Here is a 27,358-nt window from a genome sequence, read left to right on the forward strand (position 1 = left end):
AGCAGCCTTTGTACGTGGCCTCCCGCAGCAGCCCATGAAAGCCCGGTCTTACCACGCTGCCCACTGCACCGTGATTTAATGTCACCATTATTAATCACTGCTCTGGCTGATTAATGTCACCATTAGCTTCGGTAAAGTGTGTCACTACTGTCTCCTGCCGTGCTGCAGGCGTGGGGAGCTGTGGGAGGCAGAGCCTCATCACAGGGGGGAGCAGGATGGGGTGAGGATGGGGACCAACAGCATCTGCCCTGCTGCTCCTTCCACCCCAAAGTTGCTGCACCAAGGGGGGATGGATCCCTCCTGAGGGATGGGGCTGGTGGGGTGCATGGAGCAGCATTGTGGGGTGCTGCTGCCATTCCCCATGGCCAACAGCGGAGTGAGCCCCCCCCCCAGTTAGCCTCCCAGTATCCCAAGCCTCTGCCTATCTGGGGAGCGTTGGTGCCGGCTCTGTTTGCTGTTTGGAAGCCGTAGCCAGCGAGGGAGCTGTAAGCAGAGCGCATTATCTGCTCCAGACAATTAGCAGAAGCATTAATGGAATATATGCAAATGTGCAGTAATTGACCTGCGACTCCGCAGTTCATGATGGAGAAGGATGAGCTCCAGATGGCTTAATGATAGTAATTTAAGCCCCTTCTTTATATGCTGCGCTTCCTTGCCATAGTGTGGCAGGACCAAGCCCAGGCAGGGAGGAGGGTGGGTGACAGCAGGGATGCTGGGCACCAGATTGAGCCCTGGGATACCCCATTTACATCCCAAACCACTCCATATCCATTGCCCATATAAAGTCCCAGGAAGGGTAGGTCGAAGCACAGAACAGGATGGGAAGCTCTAAGTTCCCACGGAGCATCCCATTCCCCACTGGCTGCTGGCCAGGGAGCCCGGGAGAGCAGCCAAACACCAACAGCTCCATGGGATCATGGGGCTGGGGGATGCTCACCCATAGCAGAGGGGGCTGGACCTGCACCCATAGAGGTGCCTGCAGATGCAAGAGCCTGAATAGCAATCGGTCTCCTGGCTTGGCTGCTGCTCCGAGCTTACTCAGCCTTTACTCAGGTTGAGGGGGTATTTGGGGGAGCCCAGGGGGTTGTTACCCCACAGTGATGCGCTCCATGCAGCCTGTCTTCAGCTCCACAGGAGCTCACCTGGTGGAGTCAGAGGTGCCTGGATACCTGCTCCGGGAGCTCCGATTAAAATATTTATGTATAATTCATGCCATATGTTCCACCAATATTTTTTATTTAATCAACTGAAGACAGATGGCAGGAACATGGAGGCCATTAAACGAATGGCACTTTGTCTTCCCATTTATTTTCCTCTCCTTTCCTAAAATAAGATGAGTCCGTGACAGGCAGCACATCCCAAGCACAGGGCTATCCCCCTATCCCCACTGATGTGCCAGAGTGGCATCTGCCACTGTGAAGCCAACCCTGCCAAGTAACCTGGGGTGGTGGTGGTGGTCCTCCGTAGCTGGAGGGTTTGGAGGAGAAGAATCCACCCAAGGGAGAAGATCCTGGTCCGAGGGAGAAGATCCTGGTCCATGGGAGAGCCATGCTGGGGATGGGCATGGGGACAATGTGCTTCTGTGGGGGCTCCAGCCCTATGTGCGTGTGCACAGCTCGTCATAGAATCCCAGCCTGGTTTGGGTTGGAAGGGACCTTAAAGCCCATCCAGGGACCCCTTCCACTGGAGCAGCTTGCTCCAAGCCCCTGTGGCCTTGAACACTGCCAGGGATGGGGCAGCCACAGCTTCTCTGGGCACCCTGTGCCAGCGCCTCAGCACCCTCCCAGGGAAGAGCTTCTGCCTGAGAGCTCATCTCAGCCTCCCCTCTGGCAGGTTAAAGCCATTCCCCTTGTCCTGTCCCTGCAGGCCCTTCCTCACCCCATGGAGGGACGGGCACTGCGATCCTGCGGTGCTTTCCCAAGTGCACCTTTCCCTTTGCCTTGCAGGTGGAGGTTTCTTGCCCTGGGAGTGAGATGAATGGGGCTTCCTCAGACAAAGGGTCCCAGTCAGCATCTCCGGCCCCGGGGCGCGTCCAGGGACTTTCCATTCTTCGTCTGAAAGGGCTCCGGTGCCGTTTCCATTAGGGAGATGCTCGCTGGAGCCGGTGCTGTGCTGCCGAGCGGAACGGCGGCGAGCGGGCGAGGAGCTGATCGGCTTTCAAACCCCCTTCAAACCCTCCATTCCCTTAACATGATCCCTCTGTCAGCCGCAGCCCGGGGGCACAGCCGGGGGGCTTTGCCCGGCAGAGAATAAACCTAGGACAACGCCGAAGAACCCCTCTGTGCGCCCCAAGAGGGGACTGGAAATCCACCCTCACCGCCTTCCCCAGCCCCTGTAGGGCTGGGCAATAACTCACCCTGCAACCAACGCTTTCGGGGCAACCAAGGAGCCAAGGCCAACCCAAGGAGGGTCAAACCCCTCCTTTGGAGCATCCCTGTGGCCGGAGAGCAGCTCCCCGCGGGAGGGATGAAGACGCTATGGCCAAGTTGCTGGTAAAACTCCAGCGGTACTTTCGGCGGAAGCCCGTGCGGTTCTTCACGCTGCTGGCTCTCTATTTGGCAGCCGGGAGCTTGGTTTTCCTGCATTCAGGCTTTGCCGGGGAGTCCACGGTGACCGGGAACCAGCGCGGCACCGGGACCGGCGAGGGGCCGGGGCTGCCCTACCTGGGGGTGATGCAGCTCAGCCGCGGCTTCAAGGCGGCGGTGACGGTGCCGGAGCGGGGCCGGAGGCACGGACCCTGGTTCAAAAGCACCTCCAAGGAGCCCGTGGAGAGGAGCAAAGGCGGAGACTACGGCAGCGCCCGGAGCCGCGCGATCAGGAGCAGGAGCGGCCGTGAGAAGGAGGAGGACAGAGGTAAGGGCTGGGGATGCGCTGTGAGGGGCTCACAGAGCCATAGAGCCATGGAATGGTTTGGGTTGGAAGGGACCTTAAAGCTCATCCAGTTCCAACCCCTGCCATGGGCAGGGATACCTTCCACTAGATCAGGCTCCCATCCAGCCTGGTCTTGAGGTGCCTGGTCCCTCCTGGCCTCTCCCAGGGAAAGCCTCATGCACTGGGGCCGTGGTCTCCAGTCAGTTTGGTTGTGCACCCCTAGGAATGAATTTCTGAGCAGGTGCCCCCATAAATGTGTATGTATTTACTTATGCACTAAATGCACATGCTACTCGAGCACTGGGATTTTCTTCCCGCATCCCATGGGCTGCCCTGCGCATCCCCTGGGGCGCAGCCCCGCTTTGGAGACCGCTGGTCCAGAGGATGTTCCCAGGAAGATCTTGTTCTCTCTCCTTCCCCTCCTTCCTCCTTTCCCCAATGGCAATAATCCCCCTTTGGTTTTCTTTCCCACTTGTGTCCCTGCCCATGGCAGGGGGTTGGAACTGGATGATCTTAAGGTTCTTTCCAACCCTATGCTATGATTCTATGATCAAGCTTTGAGGTGCACCTTGCTGGGACGGGCACTTTTGGGGGTGCCAGCTGGAAGACCCTGTCTTCATTCCATCCCTTGGCAGTGCCATAGGCCAAACTGCGGTTGAATTCAGTTGGCCCCAGTGACCGCTAACCCCAGATCTGGGGCCTCTTTGCGTTGCGGGGGGATCAGGCAGGGACTGGCTGCGATTGCCTTGTGGGCAGTGATGTGCAGGCAGGGCTGGGCTGTGGCTTTTCAAGCCAGGAGATCCCTGCCTTAATCCCTGAGCAGGGCTGTTATTAATGAGCAAGGATGAGCGAACGTGGGAGTTCTCATTGATTTCTAAGATGACATTCATTTATCCTGAAGGCAGCAGAACTCGGGTGGCTCAGAGCTGCCCATCAGGGCTTCTGCATCCCAGTGGGTATTCAGCTCATCGCCTCCCTCCCTGGTACCCACAAGCACCCAGTGCCAGGGAACCTCACCCAAACGCACCCTGCATCCCCTCTGTGCTGGCTCAGGAAGGAACTGGGAGCAGGAGCTGCTGGAAAGGGGTTGGGATGCTGCCAGGGCTCTTCACTGCCTGCCTCTGCTCATTCCCCTCTCCTGAGCCCAAGGGGGGGTGAAGTCTCTGGTGGGAGGATGCCGTCTCCTGAGGAACCCTGGTGTCCATTGCTCTGGAGCTTCCCCATGGGGCTTGGCACAGGCAATTCCTTGGGCATCCAGGCTGGGAGCTGCAGTTCCCTGGACCCTTGATGGAGCAGGGGGTGTATGGCTCAGGGAGAAGGAGGGAACCCCCCAATCCTGTGGCAAATTGGGGGTGCCATGGGGGGTCACCACACTGAGCCAGGCTTGGTCCCAGTGCACGGGGGGGGGGGCTCATCCTCAACCAGCAGCCCCATGGCAGGTTGGTGCTGATGTTCCCCCCAGGCAAGATGCATGGCCCAGGCTTGGAAGCAGGGAGGAAGACTGGTTTGTGGTGCTTAAGGGACTTTCTCATGCTAAAACGAGATGAAAGCGGGTTTCCTGCTGTGCCCCCATGCCGAGGGTCCCCGGGGGGGGGGGGGGGGGGGGGGGGGGTTGTTCTGAGGCTGCTTTGCTCCATTAATACAAATTGACGTTTAGTGACTCCTCACCAGCTGTGTTCATGAGCCCGAGCTGTCAGTCACCATGAGAACCCCAAGCAGTGCTCCTATCCCCAGCCATATGTGACGTGTCCACCACGATCAACCTCCACCAGCACCACCTCCCCTCTGTATGCCCAGCCCCAGTGCGAGCTGCAAGGGATGGGGAAGGGATGCTGGGCTCGGGCATCACTGCCTCATAGTTTGTCTGGGAGCATCATCTTTGTCCCTGCTGACTCCTGCTGGGAAGGCTCAGTGTGGGCAGCTCAGTGGGTGATGGGAGCCAGCGCAGACCTGGCAGCTGCAGGGGATGCGGTGCCACCACGCGAGCATCAGGCAGATGGTGCAGAGGAATTCCCTAAGGAATTCCCCCGAGCTCCATGCACCCGGCGTGCCCATGGGGCTGGCAGAGCCTCAGGGATGGGTGCTGAGCCCTGCTCCCCTCCGAAGTGCCCTCCTGCTTCCCTGGGCAGTCATGCAGGAGCAGGCAGGTTTTAACGATGCTGGTAATTAAGCAGGGACCGGATTAACAAGGCGGCTGTGGAGGCTTTGCCACGTGAAGTCATTCCGCAGGGAATACTGCTTCCGAACTCAGCTCTGGTTTAGTGTGATGTGCAGCTCTGGCTTCACAGGGTGATGAAGCCTCCCTTCTCCTCCTCCTCCTGCCTGCACTGCTGGAGCCCCAAGGTCAGGCTAAGGCACAGTCAAGGGCAGCCCTGTCTGCCAGGGAACGGCTTCAGCTCCTCCACATCCCCATGCAAAGGTGCATCTCCTGCCTCAGATCAGGGGTCATTTTGGATGGTGAACCCTGGGGAGCAAGCACCAGCCCTTGGCAATGCCCAGCAATCGCTTCCTCTCTGCCACATCCATCTCTGGTCCTCTCCTGGATGTCTCCTCTCGCTGCTCAGCAGTCAGTGCCTAACCCACCCCAGCAGCTCCCCCTCCTCACTCCTCCTTCACTTCTGTCCTCGTATCTCCCTAATTATTCCAGTTGCCTTCCCAATAAGTCGCAGCACGCATATGTCAAGCGCAGTGGGCTGAAGGTAATGCACATCAGTCACCAGCCCCGTGCCGATGACTGGAGTGATCCCGCAGCGCTTGGATCCGTCGGGGCCGAGATGAGCTGACCTGCACAAACCTGCTCATCGTGGTGGAAATGCCACCTTATGCTGAGAGTAATTGAGAGCAATGAGCTGTGACTCTGTGGGGCTTCAAGTTCCTCCTCCTCCCCTTGCCCCCAGGCTGGCTTAGGGGTGGTGGTTTGCAGTGCCGGTGGTGGGGAGCACGTTTGGGGCACGCCATCGATGGGGTGTACGCATGGAAGTTGGGTCAGGGACCCCCCCAGATGCAAAATGCAAGCGGGAGGTGAGAGGTTTTGCCCCATAGTGTGGTTTGGTATTGAAGGGGCACATGGGGAGAGGCTCCACTGTTATGATCTGGTGTGTGATGGAGACATGGAGATAGAAGGAGAGACACGGGGTAGTCTCCGTGCTTGCCTAGAGCCATCGCTTCACTCTTGAGCAGAGCAGGGCCCTCACCTCTGCTCCTACCCCGACTGTATTTCTCCATCCTGTGTTGCTGCCATGGCAGAGTGGAGGAGATGGGTTATTTTACCATGTAACTGATCTCTTTTTGGAGCCACTTTGCTCAGCATCGAAGCTGCTGGGAAGGAAGATGGACAGAGAGGAGAAGCGTGGTGCAGATCACAGCATCCTTTCTATCCATAGTGGGTGTCTGTAGCCCTTACAGGGGCCTGTTGCACCCAGAGCTCGTGTTTCTAAAAGCAAGCCAAGCTGTGCATCCCCATTAGGGAAGAATCCAAAGAGGAGGGTGGGGATTAGGGGGCTCATCCCTGGCTGGCTCTTACCCCCCTCTCCTCTCCTCTCCTCTGTCCCCAGCAAGATACATCGGCTGCTATGTGGACAACACTCGCGCGGCGAACGCTGCGCGGCATGTCCTTCTTTGACTACAAGAAGATGACAGTCTTCCGTTGCCAGGACAACTGTGCCGAGCGGTAGGACAGGCACCACGTCTCCATCGATCCCCACACACATGGGAAGGGCACTGTCAGGGCTCCGGTTTGGTGCTGGGGCATCCTCGAGCACTTCCATCCACCAAAGCAGTGGCCCCCACCGAAAACAGCCTCCTCTGCTGGCACAGGGAGTCCATGAGCACCTGGGGAGACACACGGATTCCTTGCTGCAGGAGCTTTCTCCTTTCCCCAGTGTTAGATGCAGGATGTGCGCTTACCATGGTCTGTGCCAGCAGAATAGGATAGGACAGAGCAGAAGAGGATGGGATTAGAATAGGATGGGATAGAAAAGAATATTTCCAGTAGGAATGGACCTAAAATGATCATCTAATCCAACAAAGCATCCTTGGGATTCAATGCTGTTTCCAGATCAAAGTGTGAGCCTGCTGCAGCAGGGATGCTCCTGCAAAACCCCATGGCTCCAGGGGGCTGCCTGGGGATGTGCTGAGCACCCCTCATCTCCCTCTTCCCAGGGGATACCTCTATGCAGGGCTGGAATTCGGTGCCGAGTGCTACTGTGGGCACAAGATCCAGGCGTCCAACACCAGCGAGTCTGAGTGCAACATGGAATGCAAGGGGGAGAGGAGCAACACGTGCGGTGGGGTCAATCGCCTCTCCATCTATCGCCTGGAGCTGGCCCAGGAGTCCGCCCGGAGATGTAAGTGGGAGCCATGGATGCAGCTCCCTGCACAGCCCTGGAATCTGTGCGGTGTGAGCCAGGTTGTGGCTTGAGAGAGGTGGTTTTGAAGGTGGTTTTCAGGGCGTTTGGGGGGACTTTGGATGAAGAGCGCTTCCCGGATGGACCATCATTGTGTTCAGTGGGTGCTGCCGGCAGAGCTGGCTGCGGGATGAAGGATGCTGGAGCGCGGGAGCGCCGGGGGACCCGAGGGTGCTTTCCACCCTCCAGTGCACTCATTTGGCTCCCAATTAGGCAGCGTTATAATTACCCACATTTGCTGCCTTTCTTCCCTCATTCCCAAGCAACTGGGAAGGAGTTCAGAGCTCCCACCAGTAGGCACGCAGTGAAGTAGTAGAGGAGAGAGGTTGAGGGTGCCTGGGTAAATGCAGTGATGGGTGAGGATTCAGGATGGGAACCCTCAGGGCACCAGTGCAGGGTGGATGAGGCCAGACCCAGCCCTGCTCTCCCTGTTGGCTCCATCCCTCCTGCAGCCTGGGATCACCGAGGTGATAAAAATAGGGAGGAATGAATAAACCCGACTTTGCTGCCGGGGCTTTCTCTCTGGTTTTGCACTGTAAGCAGCCTTGTTAGCAAGTGTTGAGTCACAGCCAGAGGGTGATGAGAGCTGGGGGAAAGCAGCGCTGTGCTGATGGTGAGGATGTGCAGGATGATTGACAGGATGGGGATGGGGACACCGGGGCGCACAGGGTGGCAGCGGCATCGCTTTCGTGGTGCAGCCTCGTGGCTGGACCAGCATCGCTCTCAGTGAGCCCCTGGTCCTTCTCCCTTGCAGACGGCAGCGCGATATTTCGGGGGTGCTTCCGCCAGCCAGACAACGTCTCCATCGCCCTGCCCGTCAGCCAGCTCATGCTGAACATGTCAGTGGACAAGTGCGTGGACTTCTGCACTGAGAAGGTACCAAGGGTGCAGGTCAAAAGCTTAATCATCTAAATAGTCATCTGAAAGGGCCATGCTGCGTGACTTTTAATCTGATTTAGTGCCGTAATTATGTATATGCAGATTACAGAGGATCAGATCGGTTGTCTGTGTCCCTGCCATGGGGAGGGACTGGACTGAAGGTCCCTGCAGGGGCAGCACCCGCTGCCTGCCCTGCCTGCTCCCCATGGCTCTGCCCCTCAGCAGGCAGGAGCATCATGGGGTCCTGCTCTGCTCCAGGGATGCTGCAGTGCACTTTGCTCCTGCGGTGCGGTGCCATAAGCAGGGAGGGGAAAGGCTGCCAGTGGTCATTGCTGGAGTGTTTATTAATTAGAATTAGCTAAATTGTCAGGTGAAGGATGTTCATGTCCTCCCTTTGCTGCCTCTTTGATGGAATTTTTGCCTATTGATGGGATAAACCATCACAGCAGTTAAACACAAGCGGCTGCTCCATCATTGGCTCCACTTTCCCATCGCTGCTGGGAGAGCTCAGCACAGAGAGGTGTAAATAACCAGAGCCCCTCAATTAACCGGCATTGCCGGTGGTAAATCACCTGCCAGCTGCCAAATGGGCTTGGAAACATCAGCGAGGCTTCCATGGGGCTGTCTGATGGCTCTTAGTAACCTCAGTGTGAGTGGGAAACTCATGGACGGTGTGCCTCCACCAGTGCCTTGGGAAAGCTGGGCTCAGGTGCTTTCGGGGGTCTGCAATGAGCTGCTTGTGCAAGGGTGCTGCAGTCATCTTGAAGGATGCAGCAGCCAGTTCAAAGGATGCAGCAGCCAGTTCAAAGGATGCAGCAGCAGTTCAAAGGATGCAGCAACCTTTCAAAGGATGCAGCAGCCAGTTCAAAGGATGCAGCAACCTTTCAAAGGATGCAGCAGCCAGTTCAAAGGTTGCAGCAACCTTTCAAAGGATGCAGCAGCCAGTTCAAAGGATGCAGCAACCAGTTCAAAGGATGCAGCAGCCAGTTCAAAGGATGCAGCAACCAGTTCAAAGGATGCAGCAACCAGTTCAAAGGATGCAGCAACCAGTTCAAAGGATGCAGCAGCCAGTTCAAAGGATGCAGCAACCTTTCAAAGGATGCAGCAACCTTTCAAAGGATGCAGCAGCCAGTTCAAAGGATGCCACAGCCAGTTCAAAGGATGCAGCAACCTTTCAAAGGATGCAGCAAGCCACCCCTGGCTGCGGGGCAGCGCAGATGGGGGCAGAGGAAGGGTGTGCTGCAGGGGATGAGGATGCTTCTGGCTGCCCTCCCTCTGCCCATCCCCGCAGGAGTACCCGCTGTCAGCACTGGCCGGGACCTTGTGCCGCTGCGGCTTCCCCACCACGCTCTTCACGCTGCACGAGCGCGAGGACGAGCAGCTCTGCGCCCAGAGATGCGCCGGAGAGGAGTTCGAGAGCTGCGGCACCTCCGAGTACCTCCTCGTGTACCAGACCCAAGTGCAAGGTGAGGTGGTGCCGGGCTCACCCGCCCCGCAGGGATCGCTCCGGTATGGAGGCTGGCACCAGTTTTCCATCCCCTTTCCCAGGAATGCCGACAGAAAGGGAGCGCGGGCTTGCGGCATCCGTTTGGCTTTCATTAAGGATTAGCATTTATTTTAATTTCCTGGGAAATCAATCCTCCCCTGAACAAACAGCTTTAATTACTGCCTGACTCAGCTGCAGGGTACAGCACTTTGCCATCTGCCTCCGGCAGCATCCCTCCTTGCCGGTGCTTGTCCCTCCTTGTCGCTGGTGGTACCCGGCATGCCGGAGCCTGCGGCCGGTGCTGAGCACACTGGGGCTTTGCTGGACAAAGGGACAAGCTCCATGGAAACACATGGGGGGTAAAGAGCTGTGACCAGGCTGAAAGGCCTTGGGAAGCTGTGTGGAATGGGTTCCTATGGATAAGAATACATAGCTGTGTAGAATGGGCACTACCCTGCAGGCAGTGGGACCAGTAGGAACAGGGAAGCACAGAGCAAGGGGAAACCTGTTGCTGGGAGAGGAAAGGAGCAAGTGAGGACCCAAATTCGGGTGGTTTTGCTTCAGAGCAGCTCAGTCTCAACACGATCCCTGCTTTGGCATCCGAGGCCATGCTGGAAACACTTGTGCATTCGTTGATATAAAAAGCAGGAATATTGCTTGGCAAACGCACCCGTGTTACTCGCTCTTCCCTAATCACGCAGGCAGCAAGCAGCTGGTAAGGGCAGAGCACCTCCTGCTCTCTTCTTTAGGACTTTTTGGGCTGCTTAAGGCTTTTTTGGGGTCTTCAGGAGCATCCCACGTGCTTTAGGCAGGACGCCTTTCCCTATAGCTTCCCACCTGCTCCCATCCGCCCCAGCATCTTCCCAGGAGGCAGGAGCCGTAAGGAAGCAGGATATCTCTGTGGGATAAGCACGTTGCTTATCCATGATGTTTACCCACCCCTGACGTGCCTGTTCCCGCTGCAGACAACCGCTGCATGGACAGGAGGTTTCTCCCGACCCGTGCCAAGCAGTTGGTGGCCCTGGCCAGCTTCCCTGGCGCCGGCAACACTTGGGCACGGCACCTCATCGAGCTGGCCACCGGCTTCTACACGGGCAGCTACTACTTCGATGGGTCTCTCTACAACAAAGGTGAGGGGGATGTTGCTGCCGGGGGTGCACCGGTCCCACCTGAGCTGGGAGAAGGTCCTGGTGCCATCCCTTGGGTCCATATGGAGCCGGGTACCACTGATGCTGCTCCATGGGATGGTTTGGGATGCGTGTGTCCTGGTACAAAGGGTATCGGAGGGCCACTGATGTCGTTTGTGCACTGTCCATAACCTCCCTGTGATGCCCACTAACCTTGGCAGGGGCCAGTTTGGGGGTTCTCCATGATGCTGGTGGTTTGTAACCCACTGTGGGGGTTGGAATTTTCTAGAAGAGGGACTGGGGTGACCCTGATCCAGGCAAATGAGGCAATTCTTTTGGTTTTTACCCCAAGAAAAGGGTGATGGGACCAAGCATCAAGATGAGTTTAAAGCCAAAAACAAAGCTCGAGGCAGGCATGAAGCTTTTAGAGGCCGAAACCATCTCCTCCTAATAACCCACCATACTGCAAGGGGGAGGGAAAACACCGGTTTCCCATTTTATAGCCATTTACAATAGTTTTATTGTAGATGTTGAAGGTTTCTTCTGCTTTTCCTTCTCCTTTTGCAGCTCTAAGAGGAAATCCTCCTTGCCTGGGATCTGTACCTGGGGTGCCCATGTAGCTGGTGGGGTCTGTACCCAGGATAACCCCAAAGCCCTGTTGGTCTAACACCATAGGCAGCACATCTCTAGTTGCTGTAATACAACCACTTCCAGCTTATCTTCCCCCTTGGCTCTGCCAACACACCATTCCCGGCTAGTCTGGGAGGTTCTGCTTTGCCAGGAGTACAAAGGGGATGGGAATGATGCTGAGCTCAGCCCTGAGCCTCCATCTGGAGACACAGGGGATGCGGTCCCCTCTGTGGGACCCCCCCATGGCATCACCACAGCCCTGTGCTCATCTGCAGCCCCATGAGCAGGAGGGTTTTTCCCCTTTATACCCCGTTCAGGAGGGGGATGCAGATTCTACCTGAAGCCCCACCTGCTTTTATCCGGCTGTATTTTACAGCCTGGAGTTCCTCCATCATTCCCTTTCCCTGGTTTTTATCCCCATCAGCACTGGCCACGTCTCACTCGCTCTGTCCCGGCAGGGTTCAAGGGCGAGAGGGACCACTGGCGAAGCGGGAGGACGATCTGCATCAAAACCCATGAGAGTGGCCAGAAGGAGATCGAATCCTTCGACTCGGCCATCCTGCTCATCCGAAACCCCTACAAGGCGCTCATGGCTGAGTTCAACCGCAAATACGGGGGGCACATCGGCTTCGCTGCCCATGCCCACTGGAAGGGCAAAGGTAGGGCTTGGCTCCCACGGGAACCTTTTTGGGGTGTCCCTGTTAGAGGATCATAGAATCTCAGAGTGGTTTGGGTTGAAGGGAACTTAAAGCTTTGGGCAGCCTATTCCAGTGCCTCAGCACCCTCACAGGGAAGAGCTTCTGCCTCAGAGCTCATCTCAGTCTCCCTCTGGCAGGTTAAAGCCATTCCCCTTGGCCTGTCCCTACAGGCCCTTGTCCCAAGCCCCTCTCCAGCTTTCCTGCAGCCCCTTTGAGCACTGGAGCTGCTCTCAGGTCTCCCCTTCAGGAGCCTTCTCTTCTCCAGGCTGACCCAGCCCAGCTCTCTCAGCCTGCCTCCAGAGCAGAGCTGCTCCAGCCCTTGCAGCATCCCCATGGCCTCCTCTGGACTTGCTCCAACAGCTCCACATCCTTCTTATGCTGGGGGTCCATGTCCATCTTGTAGCACAACCTCAGCGTCGCCTGGCACGGCTGAGGTGGGATGGGATGGGGAATTGGGGATGCTTGGCTGGTCAGTGCTGCGTTAGGTCACAAGAGCAGCAGCCAGGAGGTGGCATTGCCCAGGGACACGAGTCTGACAGCATCCTGGTGCCAGTGGGGAGGGAATTGATGGGCAGGAGCCCAAGGACCCAAACTGCCCAAACTTCTTTGAGGCAGCTTTTCAAGGCCACCCCTTGGCTGGGCAGGTTAGAAGAGGTTAGAAGCAGAACAGCATCCATGATGCTATGGACAAGGGGGTGTCGGGGTGTTGTTTCTGGGCGCCAGCTGCTCCGGAGGCGCTACCTTTCCCATGCACAGGCCTACGATGGAGGCTTGTTAATTACAGCAATTTACAAATTGCTGTTGTGGATTGGCTTCATTGGAAAGAGTTAAAATATTTAGCTTGATTGAACATCTGCTACCCTTAATTCCGAGTTTATTTAAGGGGAGCTTTTGCTGTTGTTGCTGCTATGTGCCTGGATTTCGTTATCGGCATGCGCTTGCAGCGCCGGAGATGACCCACTTCCACTCTGCCCATCAATCCCATCCCTTAAAACCAGGGAAGGGACACGTCCCACTGCTTCCTCAGTGGGTTTTCTCCCGTGGCAGGTCCCTGGGTTGGCATTGCCCCCTGTTGTGGTGGGTTACGAGCCTTTAGCTGGGCTTTATCCCCATCTGCTGCATCCCAAAGCACAACTGCAGATTGCAGAGGGGGAAATCCATGAGGATCCCTCATCCTGGGAACCTTCCTGAGCTTCCAATCCCCCCCATGCCTGCTCCATGCCTCATACCCCTGAGGGAAGGGGCGGGCCAGGCAGAGGGGCCCCTTCCCTTCACCCTGCGTGATCCAATTTGGATCCACATCAAAATACACGACCGGATTCTTTCCAGAGGCTGTACAGTGTAATTAGCTGATGGGTTAATTGTCAGGTTAATTCGCCATTGGAACAGCTTGCCCGGGAAGATGGAGCTTTTCCATCGCTTGAGGGTTTTATCGGGCTGGGAGGGATGCTGAGAGCTGCGGTTTGGCATCAAGAAGGTGGCAAAGAAAGACCCCCATTTCACTGGCTTTATGGAGGACCCTGAGCATGGAACTAGGTGTCCCTTGGGACCATCAGCACCCACCCTGCCCTCCTCCCAGTGTGGGAAGTGAACACTCAATGCGGACAGGTCCTTTGCGTCGGGGTTGCATTTAGTGCCGGGTGTGATGTTAAACACATCATCCAGAGGGCAAAAAGTGATTAAAGGTGGGTAATGAAGACAGGGGCACGGGGCTGCCGTCCCCGTCCTGCCCTGCAGACAGCCCCTTGCTCCCTGGAACCCCAATCTCCAAACCACTTCCTTCTCCCAGGAGCTAATTTGGGATGAATTTAGGGAAAAATCCTCATCCTCACCCACAGATGCTAGTGCTGGGGCAGGGAAGGGGGGGTAGATTTTCCTCCCCCCCCCCCCCCCCCATTCCCAGCCCCATGTGGAGCCCACGGGCACCGTGAAGCCCTGTTTGGTTCCATGACATTAACTTTACGCTGTCCCTGGAGCGGTTCCAAAGCAAAGTTTTATGTGCTGTGATTACACAAGGTGGATTGTCCTGTGTGTGTTTAATGAAACAGATACTGTGTTTAATGATTCTGCGGGGAATTAGGTACAGCCAGGCTATTAATCAGGCATCACTTGTGTGGGGAGGACAAGAGGAAGAGGCAGATACCCAGAGCTTTTACCAACCACAAGATGGATGCGAGCGGCGCTTCCGTGGAGAGTTGTGGTTTATTAGTGATGTTTCGGTATCCCCTTTTACCACCTGATTGCTATGGGGGGATCAATCAGGGAGGAGGATAGAATCATAGAATAGTTTGGGTTGGAAAGGACCTTAAGATCATCCAGTTCCAACCCCCCTGCCATGGGCAGGGACACCTTACGCTAAATCATATCACCCAAGGCTTTGTCCAACCTGGCCTTGAACACTGCCAGGGATGGAGCATTCACAACCTCCCTGGGCAACCCATTCCAGTGCCTCACCACCCTAACAGGAAAGAATTTCCTCCTTAGATCCAATCTAAACTTCCCCTGTTTCAGTTTGAAACCGTTACCCCTTGTCCTATCACTCCAGCCCCTAATGAAGAGTCCCTCTCCAGCATCCCTATAGGCCCCCTTCAGATACTGAAAGGCTGCTCTGAGCTCTCCCCGCAGCTTCTCTTCTCCAGGCTGAACAGCCCCAACTTCCTCAGCCTGTCTTCATACAGGAGGTGCTCCAGCCCCTGATCATCCTCGTGGCCTCCTCTGGACTTGTTCCAACAGTTCCATGTCCTTTTTATGTTGAGGACACCAGAACTGCACACAATGCTCCAGGTGAGGTCTCACAAGAGCAGAGCAGAGGGGCAGGATCACCTCCTTCGACCTCCTGGTCACGCTCCTTCTGATGCAGCCCAGGATACGGTTGCTTTCTGGGCTGCGAGCGCACACTGAAGCCGGCTCATGTTCATTTTCTCATCCACCAACACCCCCAAGTCCTTCTCAGCAGGGCTGCTCTGAATCCCTTCTCTTAACCTTGCACTTGGCATGGTTAAACATGGAGAGCAGCAAGGGCTCAGCCCTGGGGTGCGGGAGGCCACGGGGGACACCCCACTGCCATTAACCCTGTCCTTCCAGAGTGGCCGGAGTTCGTGGCGAATTACGCACCGTGGTGGGCAACCCACACCCTGGACTGGCTGCGCTACGGCAAGAAGGTGCTGGTGGTGCATTTTGAGGACCTGAAACGGGACCTGTTCGTGCAGCTGCAGCGGATGGTGGGGCTCCTGGGCATCGCTGCCTGCGAGGACCGGCTGCTCTGCGTCGAGGGCCAGAAGGATGGCAACTTCAAGCGCTCCGGCTTGAGGAAGCTGGAGTACGACCCTTACACCCCCGAGATGAGGAAGGTGATCAGTGGCTACATCCGGACAGTGGACACGGCTCTGAAGCTCCGCAATCTCTCGGGGGTCCCCGAGGATTACTATCCGAGATGATGCTGACCGCGGCGGGGGTACCCGACCCTGCGCGGCAAGGAAAGGCTCGGGCTTCCCGGCCTCTGCCTGTTCCACCCAGTGGGTGGCTTCTCTTTTAATGCTCCATTTGCTGCTGTTAGCTGTCGATCAACTCCCTGCATGAGCGACGAATGGTCCCAAACCATCGCTGAGCTTGCTTGGGCGACGCCGATGTGGACCCAAGAGGATGCGGGTGCTTTCCATGCTGCGGCATTCCCACTCCTGCTGCAGCCCTCCTTGGCAATGCAAAGGGTGCTTTGTCCCCTCGGGCTGGCTGGTGGGGATGCTGCATTGCTCGGGCAGTGCCTGATGCATCCTATGGCAGTGGGCATCCCCAAACTCCCCTCGCTCATTGGCCAGCCCTGGAAGGATGCAGCTCATCCCTGCATGGATCCCATTGGAAGGAGAGACCAGGGGGTTGGTACCATGTGGGTGATGCTCCGTGGATCTGGTCAGAGGTTATGGGAATGGGGAAGGCTGTGCTGGGGAGGTGGCTGCGTCCTACCTGCACAGTCCCTTGGCTCCATGGGCACCCTGGGGATGGGGAATCCCTGGGATGAGGCTGGTGTTCCAGACAGTGCTGCTGCTCCAGCCCCAGTGTCCAGAGGGGGGCCGTGACCCCCCACTTGTGGGGTGGCAGCCACCCCTATGCATGTGGGTGTTGCTCAAGAGGGAGATGTTGGCCCTGGACAGAAGAGCTTATGGGACCCACAAGTCCTCACTTCAGAAGCTCACAAGCCAGGAGCAGTTTTTGGGGGCTCCGAGTGGGGTCCGTGCTGCAGCTCAGCTGCTTCAAACCCTGCACATCCTGGGGCTGGGCTTTTAGGTGTCCCTCTGGCTAAACCCCATCCCAAAACGGGTCCCTGCTGCCGAGCAGGAGAAACCAAAGGATCCCCGTGGGCATCGGGAAGATGCCCCGTGCCAGGCTGGCTTTGTGCAGTGCTGCATGTGGTCCCCAGCCATGTCCCCTCCCTGTGCCACCCTCCCAGCCCATCCCTGCCCTGGCTTCGCCCCCGCCTCCTTCCAGCCTGCAAGTCCCCTTTGGATGTAGGTGCAAAAGCCATATATTGTACGCAGCCTTTTCTAGAGTTAGGTATTGAACGACTGGCTTTTAACTCTTGATCTCGATAGAAACCCATGCGCAGGCCGAAAGCCCAGAGCCACCCCCAGTCCATATTCCCAGAGAGAAGAAAACTCCAGGAGGAAAAAAGGAGGATTTAAATCAGCTCTATTTTTCTACTGCACGAGTGGGGCAGCGAGGGCAGGGCCGGGGCGCTCCCGTCCCCATCCCTTGGCGTGGAGGTGGGAGAATGGGTTTGTAGGGAGCATCTGCCCTGTTTTGAACTCTTCCCTTGACGAACGGCTGGAGGTTTTCCAGGAGAGGCAGGGAGCCCCATCCCGGCAGTGGGAACCGAGCCTCCCTCGCTCAGAACAAATCCTCAGGTCAATCCAGCTATTAAAGGAGAGTTCTTGTTGCTATTCTGCCTTCCCGTGTGTTTGTGGGGCCGGCCCGACGCCCGCCGTCCATCCCAGCCCCCTGGGCTGCAGGAGCAGCTCCTCTCCCCCTGCCTTGCATCGCATTGATGCTCTCTCTGCATGCGAGCCACTGCCAACGCAACCAGCTCCTGCTTGGGAGTTTTATTCCCTTTATAGCGGCCTTAAAGACAGGTTTATTGGGTTGCGTGGTGGGAGCGGGGAGATTTACTGCTGGCTTTGCTCCCATTGCCTCCCATCCCTCCTGAGCTCCGGAGCAAGAGCAGGCTGGGTGCTGTTAATCCCTTTCCTCTTGGCTGGTCTTTTCCTATGTGGAGTTGGAGAAATCCCTGGGGTTTTCATAGCCCTGGGTTTGCAGCAATCAAGGTGCTTGCTGGGCGTGATTTGTTCCCATGGGCATCAGCTGAGGAAGGGGCAGTGTTGCCTTCTGCCCCTGCAGGAATTAAACCCCAAAAGCCAATTAATGTCTAACATCGCTAATCTCTGCCAGTTCATCTCTCTGGCATCTCTATAGACCCCCTTCACATGCTCAGGCTTTGGAGCCATAGCTTTGGAAGGGGAGATGTGTTGGGGGGTGCACCCAGCACCCCCACATCTGCACAGCCCAAGGACATCACCTCCACAAACCCCTTCAGAGCAGGGAGCAAAGGGCTGAGGCAGCTCCCTGAGCACCAGCACCAGCACCTTACCTCTCCTGTTTGTCCCCTCACTGTGGCTTTAAGGCTCCCTGCACCTCAATGCCTTTATTTCACCGCAACTCTTTAATCTGGTTTTAATTTGCAATGACACGGAGGGGTTGGACATCGTTCCCTCCCTTGAAGTGTGTGCTGCACATCTGGCTGCACACGCAGACACATGCACCCCACATGGGGAGGGTACCATGTCTTAGCCTCCATCCCTGCTCGTGCACTGGCTGCTGCAAGCAGGAGCTGAAGGGTGATGGTTTATCTTCTCTTTACTTATTAAATTCCAGGCTATATTTTTACCACATGGGACTGGCACGCAGTAATAAACCTGATCTCCCCACCTCCCCACCCCAGGAAGCCAACCATCCTTTCTGCATCATTTTCGCATGCAAAGCTCTTGACATTTAATAGCCTGCCTCTAATGCCATTAGCCTGGTTCATCGGAAGCACTGCCATGTGCAGGCAAGGCAGGCAGCGCCCAGGGATTCCATCATGGGTTCTAAAAGCAGCGGATCTTAATGCTTGCCTCAGCGCCAGAGAGCCCTGAGCATCCCTGGGTGGGAGCAGGAACCTCACACGGCCTCAGCATGGGGCTGGGGGTGACCCTGATCCCCCTTCCCATCTTCCTGCACTCAAACTCAGCTATTTTCCACACTGTCTCATCCCCGGGAATGATTTCCTGCCTCCCTGGTCCTGCATCGGCAGAGGCTGCAGCATCCAGCATCCTCCCTCCTGGGCTGGATGGGTTTCCCTGTGTTGCCGTAGCAACAGCGTCTGCACCAAAATTCCCTGCTTTTCCCCCAATTCTGTGTGGGTTTTATGCTCAACAGGCCCTGGAGGAGATGATGCTGCAGGAGATGATGCTAAAGGGCAGCTCAGGCTGGCAAAAGGGAGTGAATGCCCCTTTGGGCTGGATTCAGGGGGTTCGGGTCAATGACCCCAATGATGCAAATGATGCTGGGGCTGAGGTCCTCCCAAATTAAACCCCACACAATGTTCATGCTGCTGTTTAAACGAGAGGGAGCTAACCCACCTCAGCGGCACAAAGGGAGAAGCTGTGCCAGCACTTCCCCAAAGGCTCTATAATGGAGGGGAGATGGGGGTTATAAATCTGAGCAGCAGCAGCAATATTCATGCCTGACCAAAGAGGCATGTTTATTTATCAGCTTTACTATTCCCCATCAAATTTACAGTTGACAATCTGCCTGAATGGAATGGAGATAATTTAACCACGGCCCCAACCCGCCTGGCACCCAAGGAAGGGGAAGAGCAGCGTGTTTATTCCTTTTCTTCCCAATTCCAATCCCCAATAAAGGCAGTGATTTATCGGGGAAGGGAAGCACAGCTTTATTTCGGGGCTGTGGCAGCTCATTGAAAAAGAGCAGTCGTTAAGGACAGTGATGTGTTCCACAGAGGTGGGTTTGGTGTGTTCGGGAGTCATTTCCCAACTGCTTGTGTGAAATGAGACCCAGTCCCAAGGTTTGGGGCCCTGGAAGTGGTGGGGTATTACAGGGAGGCAGAAGTGGGGACGGGGTTCTAGGGATGGGGATGGGGGTCCTGGGATGGAATTTGGGGTCCTGGGATAAGATTTGGAGCTCGGGATGGGGGTCCTGGGATGGAATTTGGGGTCCTGGGATAAGATTTGGAGCTCTAGATGGGGGTGTTTGGCACTGGGGTCAGTGTCCCAGCTCCGAAACCTGCTCTCCTTTCCCCTCCATCCCTGCCCTGCCCTCAGATCATGACCCCTTAACCGCAGGTCTCACGCAGGTGGCTCCTCATCCCGCTCACCTCTTAAGCCTTGGATGCTAAACCCAGTTACCAATTTCTCCATCTCCTGGCCAAAAGGAGCTGCAGGTCCCCCCCGGTTGCTGCTGTGCTGGCACAGAGCAGGGCTGGTTTGTGCCACCCGGCCCTGGAGCCACAGCCCCAACTGAGCCCCTTCCCTGGATGCTAATTACAGCTTTTGCCCATCGCCCTCGAGCCATTGACCTCCCGCCAGCATTCATCAAGGGGACGGCATTGATTCATAGCTAAGGACATCGCCGAGCCGAGTGCATCCGTGCCTGCGAGACCAGGGGGATGGCGAAGCAGAGGGACACTTCCAGGGACTCATCCTTTAATACCCCGGACCTTCCCATCGCCATAGGGGACTGCAGCCGGCATTCCCTCCCCTAAAGGAACAAAACAGCTGGCACGGATGAATCCTCACCATCCCCACGAGATGCCGGGGCTGTGGTTAGGGCATATCAAAGGCATTGGGGCAATACTGAGCTGCATTTCTTTGCCTCTCTGCCAAAGGGAAACACAAACCCATGTGCACGGCGAGGCTCTGCTGGAGCTGGGGGATGCGTGTTTCTGTCCTGTTTCTGCTTTGTATCCCTGCATTTTTAATGCTCCCTGTTTGATCTGCTCTGCCTGCCTTGATGGGTGACACGGGAACAGGAATCACTGACATCCCCCGGGGTGGGGGGGGGCTCGTTCAGTGCTTGGCAGGTTACAAGGTTCAGCACCTAAACTTGGGGGGTTCTCCCTTCTCTTCCGCATCCTCATCCCTCATGGCCGGATGGGGCGAACCAGCAGTGGGAGGGATGGAGCAGCAACGTGCTGCTTGTACCAGGGTGTTGGGTGCATATTGGGGTGGGGGTGAAGGGTTTGACCCCCTCCTGCTGCCCCACTGAGCAAGGGGAATGTATAAGTACAAGAGTACAAAGTGGGTCTGTGGGGGGGTTATGGATTGCAGGAGGTGATGGGGAGATGCAGGCAGGTCCCAAGCACATTTCCCCACCCTGAAGAGCCATTTGACCTCTTTAAGGACAACTTAAATGGGGAAACCCACATTTTCAGATCCCCCATAGGAGAAGCTTAGAGCATCACACTCCTATCTCAGCCATAAAGCCTCGGTCCCTCATCCCTGTGCCCCTCTCCTCCTGCCTGCTTTCCTGCAATCCCGAATTCAGCACCAGGGATCAGGAATATACACTAGGAAGCGACTGCTTACTGAAAAGCAGTGGGATCTTTCCTGCTCCATGCAATGAGCTTGGGAGCATAAGGGTGCATTTGTATGTAAAACAGGGGTTTTATTAAATAGGCAAACAGCTACAAAGGCAAACTCAAATATTAGGTCTCCCAAGCTGTCAGTGTAATGATGATTTAACCCAAGGTTATACAGCGAGCTGTCACTCTCTTGTTTGAAAGCTGTTTGCAGCAATAATGGATGGGCTTGCCAATTCCAGCCATGGAAATTAGTGAGGAGCATCCCCAACCTGGCACAGGCTGGGAGCATCCCAAACCAGGACCGAAGGGCAATAGGATGACACTGCGTCCTCGAGGGACACGGGCTGCCCGGTGAGAAGAACCTCTCCCCACCATCAAAGCCTTTCTCCCCTGCGGCCTCACAGCATCTTCCAAGGGTATGGATCAGGCCCAGGTTTTGTGGGAAAACTGTATGGATGGTCCCTGCAGGCAGCTCAGCGCTGGGCATTGCTCCCTGGGAAGCAGCAACGCTGCTCATCCTGATAGTTCCCAGCCCTAGGAGATATGGAAATGCCTGCAGGTGGGTGCTGCAACAGGCAGCATCACCAATCTGTCATTCATTTCCCTTATAATCCCCATCCCCTGCTGTATTCCCTTGCTGGGCTCAGGCTGGACACCCTTTGTTTTCAGGATAAACCCCTCCTGCGCCCCACTTCTCAGCATCCTCCATCACTGAGGACAAACACATCGGAGCACACACCATCAGCAGCACCACAGCGCAGCCAAACACAGTGGATCCATCACGTCCCTGTCCCAGTGCAATGGGAGAGGAGCAACAGCTTCATGTTGTGCAGGTGCTCCCCTCTCCCCATCACATTGATGCTAATGAGGTGATGCAGATCAAGGCAGATGCATGAGGCGGTGCAGGGGGTGGATGGGAGGCCTGGTAACCTGCCTCAAATCCAGCTCCTGCTGCAGCATCCACTATTATCCATGGCATTCCGGGCTGCAGCTCAGTTACTGGGGCTTTGTGATTGGGTTTGTATCAGTGTCTGGCATGAGCTGGAAATAGCTCCGTGCCTTTTGCTTCTTCATTCTGTATTTCCAAATAGCTTTCAAAAAGCTGTTTTCTACACCTTTTAAATAAGCCACCAATAAATAGCTCAGCATTGGTGACCAGCTCCCAGCTGCCCCCATGCCAGCCTTCACACAAAGCATCGCTTGGGCTGGGACCCTCAGGAACCCCCTGAAATACCCCTGGTGCCAAACCTGGCTCCAGGGATGGGCTCTGCTCCTGCACCCAACGCAGGGGAAGGACTCGGTCATTCCTTGTTTCCTGGGAACGAGGGGCTGTGGGTGACACAGCGAAACCAGCACATCAATAAGCGTGACACCGGTGTCACGGTCAAGATGGCCAAATGGTGCAGGAGCTCCCAAGTTAACTGTGCATGAAATTGGATGGAGACAGTGGCTCGGTCCATCCCACACCGCAGAGCTTCGTGTGCAGCAGAGATGGGCTTGCTGCCTGGCCAGGAAGGACAAACTCATCCCATAGGAGTGACGGATCACACCAGGGAGCAGCCATCAGGGGAGCCAGGCCCGGGCTCTGGGTCACTTAGAAGACATGCAGGATTTCCTGGTTGGGATATTCAAATTCCCCCCTATGAAGGCACTTCCCAGGCTGTCTCTGGGTACAAAGTGCTCACAACACAGCTAAAACCACTGTGATAGTACCAATATACTTTAGGGCTTTAACATAAGTAGCTATATGCATACGTAGGACACAGGGAGAGTGTCACATTTTGCCATAACAAGTGTCATCCATGGTGGATTCCCACCCAGCCACCACAGCCTCTGCCCAATCTCCCATTAGGAATGTCTCTGGAAGTGGCAGGAATGCCTTTGCCAGGCCAGGCAATGCATGGATTAGACAGGAATGCCCTCAAATGTTCTCTTAAGTAGTTTGGTGCAATGATCTTTGCAATTGCCATGGAAGATGAAGGGCAGCTGTATCTTCCCCATGTACATAAAGGGGCAGTTCCAACCCTTACCAGCCCCTGGGCAGCAAGACCGGAGTAAAGAATACACTACAGGACAGCGCTGGACCATGCTTGTCCCAAACAAGGGGCCGTTGCAAGGGTGGCCACCATCACAGCGATGAGGATGGGCAACAGCAGAGGTTGAGTTTAGAGGACCGTTGTTTCCTTCTCAGTCATTGAGGACATCTTTGAGAAGCTCCTGTGCACGATGCTGGAGTGTCCCGTCTCCTCGCTGAGGGCATTCACCAGCCTGGAAAGGATGGTGACCTTAAACTTCTTGAAGTCCTGGCCCATGAAGACATAGAGGACGGGATTCATGCAGCTATTGGAGGCAGCGAGCGCCGTGGTTATGGGGATGCTGATCTCGAACACGGAGCGCGGGACCACGTCGGGCTCCGTTTCCAGGAGGTTCAGGAGGTGGTAGGGGCTCCAGCAAAGGAAGAAGGTGACTATAATGGTGACGATGATCTTGAAGGGCTTTTTGGACTTGGCGAGGCGGTTCCGGCGCAGGTTGAAGGCGATGGCGACGTAGCAGAACGTGATGATGGTGATGGGGAGGATGTACCCGGCGAGGAACCTGGTGATGTTCACGGTTCGGTGCCTCACCAGGGCCAGGGCTTGGTAAGACTTATTCCTGGAGAGGGAAAAGTTGCTGAAACAGATCACGGAGTTACGGGCTTGTGCAGTGTCCCGGAAGACAAGAGATGGGCAGCTCATGATGATGCCGATGGTCCAGATGATCAAGCAAACTAAATAGGCTAAGTTGGTCGACCGATGGTTTTGAGACCAGACAGGAAACACCACTGACACGTAGCGATCGAAGCTGATGGTGGTGAGCAGAAGGACACTGGTGTACATGTTGAGGATGAGGAGGAAGGAGTTCAGCTTGCACATGACTGTCCCGAAGATCCAGTTGTACCTCATGGCGGTGTAAGCAATGTTTATGGGCAGGAAGATGTTGAAGAGGAAGTCGGCAACGGCCAGGTTGAGGAACCAGATGGCATTGACCGACTTCTTCATCTTCAGAGTTATGATGGCAATGACAAGGCCGTTCCCCAGGATGCCCAACACGCAGGACATGCTGTAGATGATGACAGAGAGGATCCTTGCAATGTCCTTTGGGTCGTGGGATGGGTCTGTCCACACACTGCTGGTGGTCTCCTCATAGGTGTAATCTGGGTAATCACTGTAGTTATCGACATCATCCAAGTAGTTGGACAGATTGGAAAGCGCCATTATCGGAACACAAATCACAGCCTGCTCAGTCCTGGCGATGCTGCTCTGTGCTTCTGCTGAGCAAACACATGGTGTTAATCACAGCAAGCGCAGCCACAGGACGGGCACTGGAGACAGGGAATGCAGTACGCACGGATACGGAACCCCATGGGTCGCTGGCCACGGAAGAAGATGCTCCTGTGGCTCTTCACTGGGTTTCTACCTCCCAACCAAGAGCCATCAGCGCCCTGAGCTGCAGGACGTGATTCAGCCCCTTGTGTCCTCCAGGATGTGGCTGCAGCCTCATCCTGCAGAAAACGCCTCTTACCCGCCTACTTCCAGGGTTAAAACGAGGATGCTACCGATTAACAGCCCATTAACAGCTCTGAGCCCTTCCAGTCTGCATAGCCCTTATGGCTCTGCTCCTCCTTCCTCCTGAGCACCCCAGACTGGACTGAAAAGCCAGCAGGCAGCTCACCACTGGCCCCACTGATGCCACTGTGGGACTGGGGGCCCATCTGCTCACCTCTCCCCTCTCCAGCGCAGCAGATTCCTGGTGGGATGTGGGGATAGGGATAGGCAGTGTCCCAGGGCACGCAGGCAGCTCCCTCCACGCAGGTTTAGGGACAGAGCTGTAACATTAAAGCTGAGGTTAAATAAAAGCCCATTCGCCCTCGGATGTGGGGTTAAGGGAGGAAACGGACTTTGCCATGCTGTGATTTAACCCTGTGCAGCCTCCTTGGGATAACCCAGCACAGCAACCCTGTACCGTGCACTCAGCACCAACATCCGATGCAAACCAGCATGCAAAGAACCCTGCAATCAAGCCCATGGCAATGTTATAACAAATAATGAAAGCCATAAATAAGAGCGAGGTGCCTGGGCTCTCCCACTGTTATTTCCCTGATTAAATCAGTGCCCAGCCTGCTTTCAAATGTTAATTGCAACAACCAGCAGTGTCGTTTGCCATGGTCTGGATCCGGCCTCCGCCAGGCACTTAGAGCCCTGCGATAAATGGGTTCAACCGCTCCCCTGTGAACAGCAACAGTGGGTCAGTGCCAAGAGCCACCAAAGCCAAACAGCAAAGCCCCAGCGCAGGGCATCGCACCCAACCTAGTCCTTGCCGTGGGGAACATGGCTCTGCCCATCCAGGCTGGACCCTCCTGCTTTCAGGACTCAGAGGTCCCCCCAAGCATCACCCTCCCCACAGCCCTGCTCCGAGCTCCCCATGGTGATTGTTGTAACCTATTGTTTTCTCCCTGGGCTTTTCCTCCTGTTCCTTCCTGCCATTGCTGCTGCTCCCACCGCTCCCACCAGCCAGGGGCTTAAATCACAGCCCCACGGCCTCCCCCTTTCCCGTGCTCCCAGAGAGGAGAAGGGGCCGGGATAAATAAGGTTTTAGTGCAAAGCCCCAGCTGGGAGAAGGCCCTGACCCAGCAAGACCTTGCTTGTCAAAGGGATGAATTAAAGTTGATGATCCGGTGAAGTATCAGCACAACTGGCTCCTACAGCACTGACTGTTCCTGTTCCTGTTCCTGGGTAAGGAGCCATTCCCACCACGGCCCTTATGGACCAGCAGGTTTCTTGTCATCACCTTCCCAAAGGCAAAGTTACAGGTGGGGAGCCCAGAGCCCCATGTGCATCCCACCCTGTAGCATCCCATCCCACCACCCTTATCCAGAGGCAGTGATGCTCCTCTGTGTGGGAAGAAGCTCCCAAGGAATGCCACCACCCTGTCATTGCCCCCATGGGTGAGCAAGGGACCTGGGGGGATGGACCCCTGCCCCTCGCCACCACAGAGCCAGCCAGACCCCATGTTTGCTGCACTTCTTAAGGCAGACAGACAGGGTAAGTGGGGTAAAAGGACCCCCCTAACCCCTACCAAGGTTGGCCCTGGTCCCAGCTCAGGATGGGGATGCCTGACTGGACAGCAGCACCAGGGCTCTGTTTCCCCATGGGGTTTGGCAGATGAGGGGCTGGTTTCCAGGGCTCATGTGGAGCCATCACAATCCCCACGGCAGCAGGCGGGGAGCTGCCAAACCCACCAAGAACCTCCTAGGATGTCTCTGGGCACCAGGATCTGAAGCCCAGACCCATTGAAAATCACCCAGCAAATTCCCACCTGCATCCCTAACCCCTCCCGAAGCCAGAGGGGGATGACTGCATGGAACCTCCCATTTCTCACCGCAGAAAAATCCCAGAGTCTGGCATCGAAGACCAAGCCACGCTCGTCAGAGTGTTCCAATGCTCCGCTCCGGGTTGCAAATACCCGGCTCGAGCCAAAACCACTTGCTCTCCGTTGGGCCCATTCATCTCTGTCCTCCTACCTCAACAAACACGAGCACAGGATCTACCCAAAATAGCCTCTGGTGCAGCCGGCCCCGGCATTCCCGCAGCTGTATTTGCCTTGGTACCCAGGGAAGGCTGAGCCTGGGATGTGGGCGCCGGGCTGGGATTCCCGACGGGCGGCTCGCGCATCGCCAGCATCCCGGCGCGCACCGGGGGAGGATGAGGTCAGGAATTGTTGTTCTTGGGAAGGCAACAGGAAACGGAGAGAACAGCAGAAAAATGTCCAAATCCAGCTTTTCTGGGTGAAAGCTCTTCCCGTGGCCAGCACAGACGGGCGGGGGGACGGATGTGACCGGGGCTGCAGGGAGACGGCCGGATCCGCACGGCGGGATGCGGCTGCCTCCGAGGAGGACAGGGGATGCTCAGCACCCCTGCAGTGGGTGCTGCCTGCACCGAGCATTTATGGACAAGCAGGCTTCCTGCCTTCTGCCTCCCCTGTGCCTGCGGGCAATGCTTTTATTGAAGCACTGATACAGGTTGCAGGGGGGGAAGTAATGCAATGAAATCAAATCAGATGAGCAGACCTGCTTTTGGGCGCTCAAGATCCTGCCTGAGCTGTCCAAGCGCATCATGCTTTTACCCATATGATGCTCTGCACTCGGGCTGGGACCAGCCTATGCTTGTGCACAGGGCCCCCCACAAGCACTCCTCCTGTACTGAGGGGTTACCCTTGGGTTAGTGCTTATCCCACCACGGAGCATCCACAGGGTGCCAAGGATGCGCAGAGCCAGGACAAACCCCTGGGAAGCAGGCGGATGGCCAGGGTGGGCTCTGCAACCCCCGCCAGCCCCTGCAGCTGCTCTGCCTTTGTCCCACTGGAGCGTTCCCCCTCCTTCCCAGCAGCAGCTCGAGGTCCCAAACCCCAAACCCGCTTCCTCCGGCACACGTGGGAGCAGCCGGGCTGCCCACGCAGTCCCGATCCCGGAGATGGGAATTGCAGGCAGATGTTTGGGGGGAACATGTGGTCGCTCATCTGGGGAGCTTTGGGGAGGGCACGGGGAGAAGCGGCATCTCGAGGTCCCCCTGGACCTGCAGCACCGGTCCCCTCTG

The 27,358-nt window shown here is 56.3% G+C and overlaps 2 protein-coding genes across 2 annotated transcripts; one reads left to right on the top strand and one right to left on the bottom strand.

The window, feature by feature from the left end:
- The first annotated feature begins 2,150 nt into the window (after window positions 1-2,150).
- Window positions 2,151-15,770, top strand: WSCD2 (WSC domain containing 2). Its single transcript, XM_061466437.1, is given in 9 exon segments — window positions 2,151-2,853; window positions 6,426-6,460; window positions 6,462-6,541; window positions 7,033-7,217; window positions 8,032-8,153; window positions 9,448-9,622; window positions 10,608-10,772; window positions 11,858-12,058; window positions 15,182-15,770. Coding segments are annotated over 9 exon segments (1,692 nt in total). The 5' UTR covers window positions 2,151-2,477; the 3' UTR covers window positions 15,535-15,770.
- Window positions 15,771-22,425: 6,655 nt separating this feature from the next.
- Window positions 22,426-24,056, bottom strand: CMKLR1 (chemerin chemokine-like receptor 1). The gene has a single exon (XM_061466453.1). The coding sequence runs from the start codon at window positions 23,978-23,980 to the stop codon at window positions 22,892-22,894; it is 1,089 nt and encodes a 362-aa protein (XP_061322437.1). The 5' UTR covers window positions 23,981-24,056; the 3' UTR covers window positions 22,426-22,891.
- Between the last annotated feature and the right edge of the window lie 3,302 nt (window positions 24,057-27,358).

Source organism: Pezoporus flaviventris, unplaced genomic scaffold (assembly GCF_033815535.1).
Source record: "Pezoporus flaviventris isolate CSIRO_AGI_PZ_B2104156 unplaced genomic scaffold, CSIRO_AGI_Pfla_v1 ptg000041l, whole genome shotgun sequence".
NCBI classification, from domain to species: domain Eukaryota; kingdom Metazoa; phylum Chordata; class Aves; order Psittaciformes; family Psittacidae; genus Pezoporus; species Pezoporus flaviventris.

What these genes read in the sequence shown, in the direction of transcription:
- CMKLR1 (XM_061466453.1), bottom strand. Translation starts at nt 23,980, where the DNA reads ATGGCGCTTTCCAATCTGTCCAACTACTTGGATGATGTCGATAACTAC.